This window comes from Trachinotus anak, unplaced genomic scaffold (assembly GCF_046630095.1).
Source record: "Trachinotus anak isolate AG129_WGS33_773 ecotype Australia unplaced genomic scaffold, CSIRO_AGI_Tana_v1 ptg000025l, whole genome shotgun sequence".
In the NCBI taxonomy this organism is placed as follows: Eukaryota; Metazoa; Chordata; class Actinopteri; order Carangiformes; family Carangidae; genus Trachinotus; species Trachinotus anak.
Genome location: NW_027273876.1, coordinates 22,049,514 through 22,065,682, shown reverse-complemented (window position 1 = coordinate 22,065,682; position 16,169 = coordinate 22,049,514). Strand labels below are relative to the sequence as shown.

The 16,169-nt window shown below is 47.0% G+C and overlaps 1 protein-coding gene across 1 annotated transcript; it reads left to right on the top strand.

The window, feature by feature from the left end:
• Positions 1-476: 476 nt before the first annotated feature.
• hs3st3l (heparan sulfate (glucosamine) 3-O-sulfotransferase 3-like) lies at positions 477-16,107 on the top strand. The gene is made up of 3 exons (XM_071462707.1): positions 477-1,529; positions 13,201-13,430; positions 14,060-16,107. The coding sequence occupies exons 1-3, from the start codon at positions 1,105-1,107 to the stop codon at positions 14,446-14,448; spliced, it is 1,044 nt and encodes a 347-aa protein (XP_071318808.1). The 5' UTR covers positions 477-1,104; the 3' UTR covers positions 14,449-16,107.
• The last annotated feature ends 62 nt before the right edge of the window (positions 16,108-16,169 follow it).

Below are 16,169 nucleotides of genomic sequence, written 5' to 3'. Positions count from 1 at the left end.
GCTCCCTAACCAGAGACACACAACACAACACAACACAACACAACACAACACAACACAACACAACACAACACAACACAACACACTGATGATGAACAAACTTCAGTTGTTCCTTCACCAGGTGGCCTCTGTCAGGGGCCCGGAGCCGGGAGCCGGGAGCCGGGTCCTCCGGGGTCAGGTTATCTGTGGGCTGATGTGTGTGTGTGTGTGTGTGTGTCAGGTTATCTGTGGGCAGCTGCTCTGTGTGGACCAACGCTGTCTGACCACTAAGCCAATTATGTGATCGCTGTCAGCTGAGTGTGATAAACTCGGAGCTGTCCGTGTTCCGGTGGATCAAATCCCGCCATTAACTCCGGGTCTGTGAGCGTCTGAGGGAGCCGTCATCACAGAGGGAACATTATTAGATGTGGACCTATTGTTTGGTGGCAGAAAGTTGAGGGGGTGGGGAGGGTGCGGAGGGTGGGGGTTGAGCCGCGGTGTAATCCTGGTGAGTGGGGAGGAAGAGATCCTGCAGCTCAGGCATTAGAGCTGTGTTCATCTCCACACGCTGGCGGTGTGGGTGAGGAGGTGGACGCGCGTCCCGGGGGTCGCACAGGGACCGGTTTCACAGATCCATCAGAGACCGGTTCCACAGATCCATCAGGGACCGGTTTCACAGATCCATCAGGGACCGGTTTCACGGATCCATCAGGGACCGGTTCCACGGATCCATCAGAGACCGGTTTCACGGATCCATCAGGGACCGGTTTCACAGATCCATCAGGGACCGGTTTCACAGATCCATCAGGGACCGGTTCCACAGATCCATCAGGGACCGGTTCCACGGATCCATCAGAGACCGGTTTCACAGATCCATCAGGGACCGGTTCCACAGATCCATCAGGGACCGGTTTCACAGATCCATCAGGGACCGGTTCCACAGATCCATCAGGGACCGGTTTCACAGATCCATCAGGGACCGGCGGGTTGGCGCGCAGCATGAAGGGGGAGGAGGGAGCGCACTGACGGCGCTCTGCTGAGTTCAGTGTGCCCACGGCGGTGCAGGATGCCGGGCTGGGAGCGGAGCCTGTGGTAGGATGGCACCGTCCCCACACGGATCTCTGAGGGATGGCGGCTTTCCTCCACCTGCGCCTCCACCTGCTCCACCCGGAGCCGCGGCGGCTGCTCCACCGGCTCACCGTGGCCTCCTCCCTCAGCCTGCTCTGCTTCTCTCTGCTCTACCTGCTCACCGGCGGCTGCCAGCCCGCGCTCACCGGAAGCTCTGACAGCGAGGCTCCCGCGCGCGAGTTCCTCGTGTCCTGGTCGGGATGGGCGCGCGAGAGGAACGGAACGCACGAGGGCGAGGGCGCGCCGGGCGGCCCGGGGAGGGAGGGGTCCGGGCGGCGGCTGCCCCGGGCCCTGATCATCGGGGTGAAGAAGGGCGGGACCAGAGCCCTGCTCGAGTTCCTGCGCCTGCACCCCGACGTCCGCGCGCTCGGCCACGAGCCGCACTTCTTCGACCGGCATTACGCGCGAGGCCTGGACTGGTACAGGTGAGTGCGCGGGTCCGTGACGTGTTCCTGCTCTCCTGAGTCACCTGTGACTGACGGGGGGGGGGCTTCTCACTTCAGTTCCCTCAGGTTCTACAGAAGTGTCTTGGAGTCCAGCTTCCTGTGTGGAGCCTGTGCAATAGCAGGTTTTAGCCGCAGCAGCCAATCAGAAGCCTCCAGGCTGCAGCAGAAGACATGAGTGTCTTTGTGTTGTTTGCATACCCAGACATGTCCACAGCTATTCCGCTGAGGGTTAGGTGACAGTCAAAGAGACGCTGCCATCTGGCTCTGCCAATCTGTGCGTGTGTGTGCCTGCAGTGCTCTGTGTGTGTGTGTGTGTGTGTGTGTGTGTGTACAGTAGGGACAGACACAGAGAGAGGGGCCTTACAGGATGAGTCCTCACAGAGCGGCAGAGTAATCATCTCTGGAGCCGCAGACAGATGTTACTGTTGTCATGTGGCTCTGGTCTCAGCCTGTTCCATGAAAACTTGGAAATACTCAGTACACACACACACACACACACACACACACACACACACACACACACACACACACACACACACACACACACACACAGATCCAGTTTTGAATGATACAAGTGGTTCATAACGAGCTGAGAATGAGTGGGGAGAGGAAGTAGAGGAGTGCAGGTGTGTGGGCCTCAGACTCACAGCCTGTCACCCTGCTCACAGTTTATACGGCGGCTGGATGGCGCCGGGGCCTCAGCTCTGGGAGCCTTTTGGCAAATCAGCAGCAATTTAACCTGTGACAGAGGTGAAGGAAGAAGTTCTGCCTCCTGGTGTTTGTATGTGAACACAAACACGTCAGAGCTGTAGGATGTGAACCTGGCGAAGCCTGTGTGTGTCTGCTGTGTGTGTGTCTGCTGTGTGTGTGTCTGCTGTGTGTGTGTCTGCTGTGTGTGTCTGCCCTGTGTGTGTCTGCTGTGTGTGTGTCTGCTGTGTGTGTGTCTGCTGTGTGTGTGTCTGCTGTGTGTGTCTGCTGTGTGTGTCTGCTGTGTGTGTCTGCCCTGTGTGTGTCTGCTGTGTGTGTGTCTGCCCTGTGTGTGTCTGCCCTGTGTGTGTCTGCTGTGTGTGTGTCTGCCCTGTGTGTGTCTGCTGTGTGTGTGTCTGCTGTGTGTGTGTCTGCTGTGTGTGTGTCTGCCCTGTGTGTGTCTGCTATGTGTGTGTCTGCCCTGTGTGTGTCTGCTGTGTGTGTCTGCCCTGTGTGTGTGTCTGCTGTGTGTGTCTGCTGTGTGTGTGTCTGCTGTGTGTGTGTCTGCTGTGTGTGTGTCTGCTGTGTGTGTGCGACACCAGGTGATGTGACTGTGACAGATAGCCACGCCCCCCCTCAGGCCAGATGGGCCCCGCTGCGTGTCGAGCCACTTGACATCGCTGTCAGCTCTGTCAGTTGACCTCTGGCTCCAGGTCACTTTACACTGGGAGTTAATGATGTGTTCACTTCATAACACACAGCTCACACACACACACACACACACACACACACACACACAGCACACACACACACACACACAGCTCGCACACACAGCTCACACACACACACAGCTCACACACACACACACACACACACACACACACACCACACACACACACACACACACCACACACACACACACACACATTCACAGTTAAATACACAGACGTCCAAATGTTTCCTCCTGATGATCAACTGTCAGAATATTCTCCTGAGTCTCAGGATCAGGTTCATGATTTCCTCTTTGCACAGTCGTCAGTGAACATCACCTCAGCAGCTGCTGAACAGGAGCCGCCCCAGGTGACTGAACACCTGGAGGAGCAGGGAAGATTTAAAGTGAGAGCTAAATAACAAAATCCTCCGGTCAGTCACCGTCATGTAGGTAGACCTCTGGCAGGGGCCCCCTTCATGTTGGGCCCCCACAGACTTGTACTTAGGGCCTCCACATGGAGACCAAACATGTCAGGTTATAACTTACTTACACAGATTTTCTGTTATTATATGACTGCATGTTACTAATGTATATTTGACTCAGTCACAGGAGCTGACCCTAGTACCAGTGGGCTAATCTGTTAGCATGTTTACTGCAGACTGACCAGTGTTTACTGAGTAGGAAAACACCTCAGCAGGAACCGATCATTGAATATGAACTTGTTTCTGCACAAGCTTCAGGCTGTGTGATCTTAACTGGATGTTCCTACAGTGTGGATCCTTCAATGTGTTTATAATCATATTCATTTGGATTCAAAGGAGGTTAGCTTGAACCAAATCTCATTTTAGTTTATTTCTTTACATGGGATTTTTCCATTGATTCCTGATGAACAGTTGGTTCTAAACAAACAGACGACAACAGGCTGATTAACAAACCGTGTTCAGGCTGTGTGAGCTCGTAGTTCACTGACACACTTCCCCTTGTGTTGTAGTCCTCCACACTGTGATACATCATTTCAACAATCATCAGCCTCCAGGTCTGAAACCTGAAGCTTCAGCAGTGAAGAGCTGAGAGCTGCAGTTCCTCTAATGACCACTAGAGTCTGGCTCCAGCAGTGAGTCAGTCCCAGAGACTCCCATGTTCAAATGTCCAACTTTACAGCAGAAAGAAACATGTTTACAGCCTGGTACAGAAACTGTCCTGGTCTCTAGAGATCATTTCCTCCTTCATGACACCTGTACGGCTGAATTTATACAACTCACCTGTTTACATTTTATTAAAGACTAAAGTGATGGGGAATTGAGGGCGTGGTCTCTTTGAGTGACAGGTGGGTGAGTGTATGCTTGTCAGAAACCTGTGAGTGACGTCGCAGAGGCTACGTCCATCTTTATTTACAGTCTGTGGTTTACCACTGACAGTTTAGGTAATAATGATGTTGTTCACCTTAGTTTCAGTTCATCTGTCTCAAACCGTGGTTCCCTTATGTCAGATTTCTGTTTAGTACAGTGTCAATATCACTGAAAAGAAGACGCAGGTTATTATAAAGCAGATTATTCTGAAAGGCAACAGAGTGTTTTCATATCCCACAGTAAACAGAGGGTCAGCTGTGGTGTTCACTGAGTTCACATCATGTTTCTGTGTAGAAGAAAACAGAGGATGAAACATGGTGCATCTTCCTCAGACTCGCCTCTCTGAGAGTAAAATAACATTTAGCCTCACCAGGCTGACTGAGATCAGAGCCCCTGACAAAGATCCACTAATAGTGTTTGGAGCGGAGATTGGATCTGGAGGAGCGCTGCGATGAGCCCGAGATGGGCTGCAAGTTTCCTCCTCTGTGCTGGCCGGGATCGATAGATCTATCTCCTCGCTCTGACCTTGGGTTGACTCCAGCATTAGAGCAGTTAGCGTTGGTCAGCTCGGCTTCTGTTACAATTAGCAGGAAGCTTTATCCTACATTGGCATATCCCCCCTGCACACGGAGTCATGTTGCACACAGCGTGTTCTCTCTCTGCAGCTCTGGAGGAATCCATTAAAATTACTCAGCTGGAAATTCACATCTCAGTCCTGATGGCTTCTTGCAGAGAGACGGACGACAGGTGGATGGAGAAATACAACAGAGATAAATTAGAGGGTGAGGAGATAAGACTCTGGGTGAGCTAGAGGTTAAAGGGTGAAGTCAGTGTTACCACAACCTCACACATCTCCGCTGACCTTCGCTTCAACCCAGCGACTGTCATCAGAGCTGGGTCTCTGTGTGTGTGTGTGTGTGTGTGTGTGTGTGTGTGTGTGTGTGTGTGTGTGTGTGTGTGTGTAAATGCTGACTTCTTCAGGTCCTGTCACAGTCTGGAGACTGCTGCGTCCTCCAGACAGGGAGACTGGTTGTATTTTGTTCTTGAGGTGAAGCGAGATTTATTGATATATTATCGACTCTGAGTTACCAGCACAGCTTTAACCTGAGAGGATGCATCGTCAGTGTTTTCAGCTGCGGCTCATTTCCAAGAAATCACATTTTTCAAAAACATCAGAGAACACAACATGAAACACGACCAGGTCCAAACCGAGTGCTGTATCTGTCTGACTGTGTGGTAAATGTGTGAAACTGAGGATGTGGTTAAAAACTGTTGGTTTCACTTTAATATAAGATGGTTTCAGTCCAGTATCAGCTGGTTTCAGTCCAGTGTAAACTGGTTTCAGTCCAGTATCAGCTGGTTTCAGTCCAGTGTAAACTGGTTTCAGTCTAGAATCAGCTGGTTTCAGACTCTGGAGGAGAGTGGACGGAGGAGGAAACAGAGAAGAAGTTTAAAACTAAAATGTAGAAGAAGAGATGAGTTTAAAACTGAAACGTGTCAGTGTGGACAGAGCCTGACATTTCAGGTTTCAGTTAAGTTTTATTTTATATTATTTGTATATATTTTATATCCTGTATATTATATATTTTATGTTAATATTTTATTTATTTATTCCTGTCTTGAGTTTGTTGTGTCTGTGTTTTGTTCTGGTCCAAAGCTGCCGTCCTCGTAGATGTGTAGGCTGAACCTCCTGAACTTATATATTTGGATGATTTTACGAGGCTTCAGTTTGATTTAATTTTCCTCTCAGGACACAGTGACTAGAAGGAGGGACGTCATGAGTCCGTGTCTTCAGAGTCATCTGCTGCGATGGCACCAAATAATTTGCAATTCATATTGAACTCGTTAAGGGAGGCTTTTAAATTCATACCCACACACTGGCGGCTTTGTCCTGTCATGACACAGCACATGGTGCTACTTGTGTTTTTGTGTCGGTACAATAGAATATAATTGCCATGCAAATCACAGAAGAATAGCTGCCAAAACATCCGATGTTCAGCAGGATTCGGTGGGCGGGTGTTAGCCACAAACACGAAAGCCGGATTTTCTGATGAATCAGATTTGTTGACCTGCAGGAGGGAAACTAAGAGGGTTCAAATATTTGATATTATTATATTTCTATATTTTAGCAGTTTTGGCACATTTTCCCACCATGATAAAGTCTGAGGTGATTAAAGGTTTTGTTTGCTGTGTGTGTAGCTGGGGTTCAGGTGTGGTCTGTCCTGCCCCACTACTGCACTGGAAGTCATCACCATGAGGCCCAGATGGGTGGGGCGATCTGGCCCTCATTAAGGCCCTCCCCTGGGGCTTGGAGAGCGGAGGCGGGGGGTCTGGGGACCCTCTGTGATGGATGTCTCCTGGAAGTGGATGGGGCACAGCCTCAAATGAACTCAAATCTCATATTTGACTCACAAATAAACAGTCAGGTGTGTATAATGAACACAGTCAGTCCTCTGCTCTGTGACTGGCTGTTTCCTCCTTGGATCAAACATCACAGTGCACCCTCACATCCCCCCACTCTGCTGTACATGTGACGAACACACACACACACACACACACACACACACACACACACACACACACACACACACACACACACACACACACACACACACACACGCTAGCGATGGATCCTGGCCCCCCCAGGTTCCACCTGACCCTCCTGGTCTCAGCTGAGCTGCTTCACGTCCTCCATCTCTGCTCTTACATTCATGCACAACCTTCCTGCTCCATCATACCAATACCCATCATCCCTTCTGTTCCCGGCTGTACTCCAGTCATATCCGCCTATGTGTAGTTAGCCTAAGCCCCCACAGGATCAATAGCCGGTGGCCTTGGCTGGCCCCAGTAATTCACCAGGGAGCTGCTGAAATATTGGGAATTGGCCGACAGAGGAGAGGTCCCTCAAAGGCAAACAGAGGCTTATTATAAGCTCCTGGATAATCCCTGTGTTCATCATCCTGGATGTTTGATCTCACACTCAGTGGTAAATGAGCAGTGTAAGGATGTTACTGAAACAGCCTTTTTAAACTGCCAATTAATTCAGCATCGTTTCTTTGGAGGGATTTCCTCTCGAACACATGGTGCTGCCGGTGGGTTCTTTTCAGATTCAGCTGTCAGCTGCTGGAAGGCCCTTCAGTGTTCACACACAATACGGCCTCCGAACCAGGAGAGTGGTATCAGCTGGAACCCTGAACTCCTGATGGGGAACGTTCTCCAAATTAACGGAGAACGTTCACAGTAACTTGGGTCATACAGTGACACTGTCAGTCCACAGTGTCAGTGCAAGTTCTCAGTCTGGATGAATGTAGCAGAAACACTTGTGTAACTCGCTGTGGCCATGATTAGAGGAGGCTGCAGCCAATCAGGTGCCAGTTGAGCCACTGGTCAACAGATTAATCCATGAACCTGAAGTTACAAAATGTATAAAACAAGTACAAAATGTTATGAATATTGATCTGTCAAACTAACTGTATTCTGTATTTTTCTTTATTGATTCATTAATTCATGACTTTGACATCGTGAAGAGGCTAAATTAAACTTTAAAGCTTTCTCCATGCACAACACTGGGGCAGTGAAGCTAACATAATGCTAAATAGGCTACATTCACCAAATCATTAAGGAAACTGTCAGATGATGAGTTTGTTTCAGCTATAGACTATAAATGAAGATGGGCAGAGCCTCTGTGACATCACCATCAGGTTTCTGAAGCTCAGAGTGAGCTGCTCCACTGTTGCCATCTTGGCAGTACCTGACTCCACCCCTAAGTCCTGGCTAATCCAAAAATGGTCATAGAGGTGGGGCTTGTGTGGAGATGAGACTCTTGTCAAACATATGCTCACCCACCTGTCACTCAAAGAAGCCACGCCCTCAATTCTCCATACCTTTAGTCTTTAATAAAATGTGAACAGGTGAGTTGTATAAATTCAGCCGTACAGGTGTCATGAAGGAGGAAATGATCTCTAGAGACCAGAACAGTTTCTGTACCAGGCTGTAAACATGTTTCTTTCTGCTGTAAAGTTGGACATTTGAACATGGGAGTCTCTGGGACTGACTCACTGCTGAAGCCAGACTCTAGTGGTCATTAGAGGAACTGCAGCTCTCAGCTCTTCACTGCTGAAGCTTCAGGTTTCACACCTGGAGGCTGATGATTGGTCTCAACATTTGACAAAGTCTGAGGCTCAAACTGACAGTCTGTAGAGTAACTTGACTTCAACATTGATTCTTAACAATACTTTATTTTTTATTTTTTAAATTTTTTTTCTTCTCGGTACCAATTTTTTCTGATTCATTTTAACAAAAAGAAAATAACAATATACATTATGGTTGAAATGTTAGTTTTATTTTTAAGCTCAGTCTCTTTAAACACTCAAACCTGTTCTTGTAAATAAACAGCCAATCACCAGCATTATCCTGGTCCAAGCACGCTGCGTGACGAGATGAATGACGAGACGTTTTCAACCCTTGACAGTATCAAACCCATCAATAAGTTTGAGACCAGCCCTTATATACAGAAAATATACACTGACTGGATAAAGTTTAAACTGTTAAAAAAAATAAAACTTCATCAACTGAATCTGAACTTTACTGAATCTCTCCTCAACATCCAGTCAGTGACGACCAAAATATTACACCAGTGGAGAATTGTAATAACTAATAACATTATTTTATGAGTTTGTAGATCAGAGTCACTCAGACTTTTCTTTGGCTGAACTCGACCAGCAGTGAAACACCAGAGTCTTTATTCAGGGCGGAGCTGAACTCACACGTGTCACAGAGTGTTCCACGCCAAAACCAGGACGAAGGCGTTTTCAGTGGTTAGAAAAACTAAAAAGCTATTTTGTTTGTCAATTAGTGCGTCTGTGCAAAGAAGCATATTTCTGAAGGAGCTCCTCTTTTGATGGGGCTCTCAGGGGCCAGTAATTAGCTCTTTGTGCTGTGGTAATGCTACGAGGCTGTGGGCCAGGAGCAGATTGCTAATGGAGGCAGGTTTGTGTCCACTCCCATCATTCCTTCATCAGTCACCCACCCCCCTCATTTAAAACACTCCAGCAAATGCTCTGAGACACACACACACACACACACACACACACACACACACAGCTGGATGAGCACATACACAATCTTTAAAGGGTGTAGTAAAAACCCACTCCCATCCTTTATGACTTCAGAGTGTGTGAGTGTGTATGGACTCATTTTTTAATCTGTGTGTGTGTGTGTGTGTGTGTGTGTGTAAGACAGCCCACTGAGAGACCAGAAGCATGATAGCAATTGCTTGACTAATGAGTGAATAATAAGTGTATGTTTTTGTTGTGCAGTGTGTGTGTGTGTGTGTGTGTGTGTGTGTGTGTGTGTGTGTGTGTGTGTGTGTGTGACAGACTGTGCAGCTGATCAGGATATTGGAGTTAAAAGGTAAATTTTCAGGCTCAGTTGTGGTGAAGGCTGCCAATTAGATCAAATCACTGTGTGTGTGTGTGTGTATTGGGGGGGGCGTTTTTTTTTTTGTTTTTTTTGGGGGGGGGTTATTGACAGGGGGGTCATGTTGCAGGCTCATCTGAAACCTGAGCTGATGCCAAAGGACAGTTGCAGCATCTCGTCCTCACTGTGTCCCCTCCTCCGTCTCTCCCTCTCTCCTCCTCTCTCCTCCTCTCCCCCTCTGTCCTCCTCTCTCCTCCGTCTCTCCCTCTCTCCTCCTCTCTCCTCCTCTCCCCCTCTGTCCTCCTCTCTCCTCCTCTCCCCCTCTCTCCCTCTCTTCCCCTCTGTCCTCCTCTCTCCTCCGTCTCTCCCTCTCTCCTCCTCTCTCCCCCTCTGTCCTCCTCTCTCCTCCGTCTCTCCCTCTCTCCTCCTCTCTCCCCCTCTGTCCTCCTCTCTCATCCTCTCTCCCCCTCTGTCCTCCTCTCTCCTCCTCTCCCCCTCTCTCCTCCGTCTCTCCCTCTCTCATCCTCTCTCCTCCGTCTCCCCCTGTCCTTCTTTCATTAACATCTCATATCTAAAATCTTTGGGAACATTTTTATTGACTCTGCTTCGTCCCACGTCCCTAAAATAGAGACTGAATAAAACAAAGTCACCTCTGAGTTCTCGAGCACTGGGACCTCTTATAACCTGGTGACAGAAACAGTCTGAGCGCTGGTGTCAGTCCTGTGATGGACAGGTGACCTGTCCAGGTGAACCCCGCCCTCTCCCAGCTGACACTGGGAGAGGATTGGCTCCAGCCCCTACGACCAGGTTTGGATAAGCAGGATAGAAAAAGGACTGATGGATAATGTGAAAGGTGTTATAGAGAATCATGACCAGGCTCTGCTCTCTGTGCTTCAGGGTCTTTCAGCTCATTGTTTTGGTTTTACAGTTTTATGGCTGTGGTTCAGTCTCTCTGCTCTCATCCACTCCAGATGTTTTCAGTGATTAACCCACTGTCCACCACCTGGTAACTTAGTGACCAGCTGGTGAACATGGTGGAGCTTTTACCAGCAAAAGATCCAGTATTTTCTTCAGGAGGAGAAGCAGAGATAAACGGAGCAGGACACATGTTCATAGTGAGGAAACAAGACAAATAAAAAACTCTAAATGAAGGCTGATGTTTTTCTGCTGGACGTGGAAATAACCAACAGTCTGTTCATGTTCGAAACTTTAACATGTCAGTGCTGTGTTTACAGCTCACCCCCGCCCAGAAGGCAACCAAACAATAAAGAAATATAGAATTAAATTAAACTGATGAATGCACTAGTAGTTGGTCAGAAATGAAAGTCAAACAGTTGAATTTCATTTTATAATACAAAATTTAAATTGAAATACAAACCATTTCATCAAAAAGTGAAGAACAAAATTTTAAATGTGAACGTTTTTCAAATCACCAGAAAACAGAAGACAAACCCGCCCCTGTTTGTCTTTCACTACAGACAGTATAAGGGTCACATGGTGTCACCACATTATATTTTGGCCTGTTTTAGTTTAACACTGTGAATTTCACACATGAGACAGTCACCTTGGGTGAAGATGAACAGGGGATAAAAAATCTCAGCAGCAACTAAATCAGCTCAGCTCAGTGATTCGTCCACACAGGAATCAAATGTGAAACCAAGTAGTCGACATATTTTAGTCCATTTGAGCTCGACGGTGTGAATTTCAAACATCTGACACTCAGCAAAGGGACGTAGTGAAAAACTCCTGCATCCATGATGTTACTGTTTCTGGAGCCTCACGAATCAAATGGTTTCATATGTTTGGACCATTTTGTCTCAACAATTTGAATTTCAGACATTTAACTATGACTTTAAAGCTAAAAATTACTAAACAGCTACATTACAAGGTGCAGCAGTAGTTTGAGCTTTGGCTGTGAGCACGTTGCTGTGACAGGTGTGCAGTTCTCAGCAGGCAGGTAAATCACCTGGTCTGGTTTCTGGTGATTTGGTTTTTATTATAAGAAATAAAAAATGAAAATCTGACTAGTTTTAAAATTTGGTTCGTGCCTTTTTGACCGTGAAGAGGAAAAACTCCTTGTATTTCAGTTGTAATTTTTGTATTTCAGTTGAAATTTTTGGTATTTAAAAATGTATTAAGATGAATTTATTAGATTTTATTAAGATGATTTGATTAACAGAAGAAAAATGTGAAAATCCATATCAGTTGAAATCCTATGTCAGTGGTTTTTGGAGACTAAAGGCTGAATAGTAGTTAAATGTTTCAAAATAAAATTCTTTAAATTATGTAAAATCACAAGAAACACCAAACTTTGCTGATTTAAAAGTAATTCTCATACTGTTTGTGAGTGCTGTGGAAAATACATTCTGCATCGTTTATTTAAAACTATAAAGTAGATGATTTACTGTTGAAGAGATACAGTTTGTAAAATCACTGCTCTGAGGTGCTGCGTGTGTGTGTGTGTGTGTGCGCAGTCAGTCAGGTGTGTGGCAGGTGTGTTGGCAGATGTCCCCCAGTCCCCAGATGGTCCTGTGGGGCCTCTGGACTCATTTATCTCTAAATGAGTCCCATCTGCTGAGCTTCTGGTGCCGAGGTAGAGGTGAACACATTGTTCAGGGAAAGACTCCTGTGTTTGTGTAGCGCTGCTGTCACCTGTCTGTTAGTCAGCATCACCGACTGACGCTCACTGATCAGACTGTGTGTGTGTGTGTGTGTGTGTGTGTGTCTCTAAATGACCTGAGAGTGTGTGTCTGTGTGTTTCTGATCATTGTATAAACTGAGGCACCATTTAACGCATTTTCAGACAAATACCTGCATCATTACATTCAAATCAAATTCTTATTTTCACTCTAAATTCCCCCATAGTCAGCTGTAAAGTTAAAGCTAAGCTAATGGCTAATAATTTACTTATTTGTTTTCTTACTGAAGGTTAGATGAAAAGATTGAGACCACTCTGATATCTGTTCCTTAGCCTAAATAAACCGGCCTAGCTTAGCATAAAGACTGGAAGCCAGGGTAAACAACTAGCCTAGCTTAGCATAAATGTTATTTAGCTGTTTGCTTGCAGAAGGTAGGCTAACCATCTCCTGGCTCCAACTTAGAAAGTGACTTCAATCGTCTTCTCAAACACTCACTAAGAAAGTGAAGTAAAAAGTGAAGGTTCTGGATCTGGATCAGACGAGGCCTGTGGAGCTAAGGAGGTTGAAACCTGCGTTAATGAAACATATCAAACAGATGGAGAAATGTAATTCTTCTTCATTGTCTGAAAATCTGCTGTTACATCATTGTTTAATGCTGCCTGTCTATCATATCATATCATATCATATATCTGTAGCAGCCACACTACCCCTCATATTTTACTGTAAGACACTAAATGCACTCTGGTAAAAAAACAACATACATATAAAACCTCTGACAGACGGACAGACAGTATTTGCTGCAGTAACGTGTTTATTAACGTGAGCATATTTTTCCTGCTCTACAGAAGTATGATGCCCAAAGCCCTGGACGGTCAGATTGTTATGGAGAAGACGCCTCGCTACTTTGTTACCATGGAAACACCAGAACGAGTCCACTCTATGTCGCAGGATGTGAAGCTGATCGTGGTCGTCCGTGACCCTGTGACCCGAGCCATATCGGACTACACACAGATCATCTCCAAGACGCCCAACATCCCTCCGTTTGAGAGCCTCGTCTTCAAGAACCACAGCACAGGTACGACGTGACCCTGAGGTCACTTTCATCTGCAGGTGTCCCTGTTCCCCTCACTGAGCACGAGCAAATACAGACAGAAACAGAAAGAGACACTGACCAGGCCCCAGCATGAAACAAGTCATCATCACGAGACAACGAGCCTCAGGTAGAACCGTTACAGGTGTTCTACCTGGGCCAATTTCAACAATGTTTTAAACAGACACTTTAGGAGGAACAAAGTTATATATAATGTGATAATGATAATGTGTCTCTACAGCAACCTGTCAGAGGAACCACTCATGTGATTAATAACATGATCGGCAGGTGCAGCAGGTGTAGCAGGTCCAGCAGGTGAAGCAGGTGTAGCAGGTGCACTTTGTCACAACAAATGAAGACTACATCAGCACATGGAGCTCAGGTTGTAGCTCCATGATATTATACTTTGTGTTTACAGGCAACAAACTGTGGGAACTGTAGTTGATGATTGTCCCACAATTCAAAGGGAGAGACAGAACAACAACAGTTAATAAGGGGTGGAGTCAGGACAAAGGATAACAGTTTAAATATCAAAGCTGGATGAGGTTCTGAGGTTGACACTAACAACGATGGTTTTGAATGAAGAGGTTTGGTCTGTGTCTGTTTGTCTCTAGGTCAGATCGACTCTCTGTGGAGCCCACTGTGGATCGGCCTGTACGCCCAGCACCTGGAGCGCTGGCTCGCCTGGTTCCCCAGGACTCAGATCCATCTGGTCAGCGGGGAGAGGCTCATCTCCGACCCGGCCGGAGAACTGGGCAAAGTCCAGGACTTTCTGGGCCTCCAGAGGATCATCACGGACAAGCACTTCTACTTCAACAAGACGAAAGGCTTCCCCTGCCTGAAGAAGCCGGAGGGCAGCAGTAAGCCTCACTGCCTGGGGAAGACAAAAGGGAGGACGCACGCCTCCATCGACCCGGAGGTGATGCAGAGACTGAGGGATTTCTACAAGCCACATAACCAGCGGTTCTACCAGATGGTGGGACAGGACTTTGGGTGGCAGTGACCCTCAGGATGACACTGCTTTGGGTAGGAGCTGATGTTAATCTTCATCTGACTCAAACAGATGCAAAGACTCAGTTCACAAAAAGGTCCAGAGCCAATGATCTGCCTCTGACCAGCAGAGCTGCATCTCAGAGACGTGCTCATAAAACCCAGTGTCAACACTTTCACCTCCACCAATCAGTGATCTTCTTCACGTGTGTGAGCGTCATTTCATGTATCATAGATGTCCAGTAAAGAGCTGATTGCACTAACAGGTGGTCACATAAAGCCTATGTGTGCAGGCTGAGACTGTGGTTGCTATAGGTTACCGCTGTATAAAGACTGGTGAACGAAGTGTAACATTTAGTGTCTGGTCTGCAGTTTAATCCTGTAGTTGGTAGATCACAGTGAACCCAGAACAGTTTCCACATTCCTGTATTTCCAGAACTTTCTTTTTCTACCTGTGTGCTTTTCACTGGTTAATAATTTAAGGGCGATCAGTGTGTACATCATTACTGTCAAGTATTGTTCCTGAACACGGTGGGGGGGGGGCTTTAATGTGGCGAGCAGCAGCAGGGTGAGAGAGAACCTTTGAGCTCAGATTTGACCGAGTGGTTTTGTACTCCTGAATAATGAATGTGTATAAATGGATGTGGGGGAACTGGTGTGGACACGCCCCCTCGCCTGTTGGTGCACCGTGGACTGAAGGGACTGCTGGAGACAACCAAAACAAGAGCAGTCACCTCAGGGAGAGGGTCGGCCTGTCAGGGGCCAGTTCTCAGATGTGATGTAGGGAGCTCTCAGGTCTGTGAGGGTCTGCTTACAGGGTCATCCGGTTTCTGTTTGCATGTATTTGCACTAGTTTGAAAGCATAAAAAAATAAAAAGTATTTTTAAGCATAGACCGTTCTCACAGTTCCTTCTACCCATCAGCTGTATCCCAGCTCAGGGGCCACATCCGTCACAGGCTGCATCTGATCGCGTCACAGTGAAGTGACGACACTGTCCCATTTCAAAAGCTCCGTTTTCCTTTTCCTGGACAACAACAGGTGGATCTGTCATCGCCCAGCATATCCCAGGATTCACTGCACACAGGTAATGTAAATAATGGCAGTAAACAACACCAACAGAGAGCCTGAGGATCACACCGTTAAATGTAAGTATTGTGTTTCAGCAGTACAACTGTTAAAACCAAATGCCTGAAACCTCAAGTTTTAACAAAACTAAGTTATGTGTTGTCAAGGTTGCTAGGCAACAGGAGCTGCACTTTGCAACACAACAGGGCGGGAACAGCTGGCGACGAAGTGAAAAACCTCAGGAGACCAGACTCTCTTTTTGGTTCAGTATGAAGGGCCAAACCTTTGTAGACCAGGTCCTCTGGAGGATGTGGCCCCTGACTTTGTCCACGTCTACAGCTCCATCACTGGAGTCACAGTTCAGATCCTCCTGGTCACATGTTGTTACTCCAATACAAGTAAACGTTCAGTCACATTTTTACTTGAGTTCAAGTACTGCAGTACTTGATTTTAAAAATACCTTAATATTTAAAAGTACATTTTTTATGTCAACATGTTCCACATTTACAGAACTTGATGTCTCTGAGAAAACCTGCAGACCCACTGACTGTAGAACCCAGAGAACAAACAGACTGTAGAACCTGGAGAACAAACAGACTGTAGAACCTGGAGAACAAACAGACTGTAGAACCTGGAGAACAAACAGACTGTTAGAACCCAGAGAACAA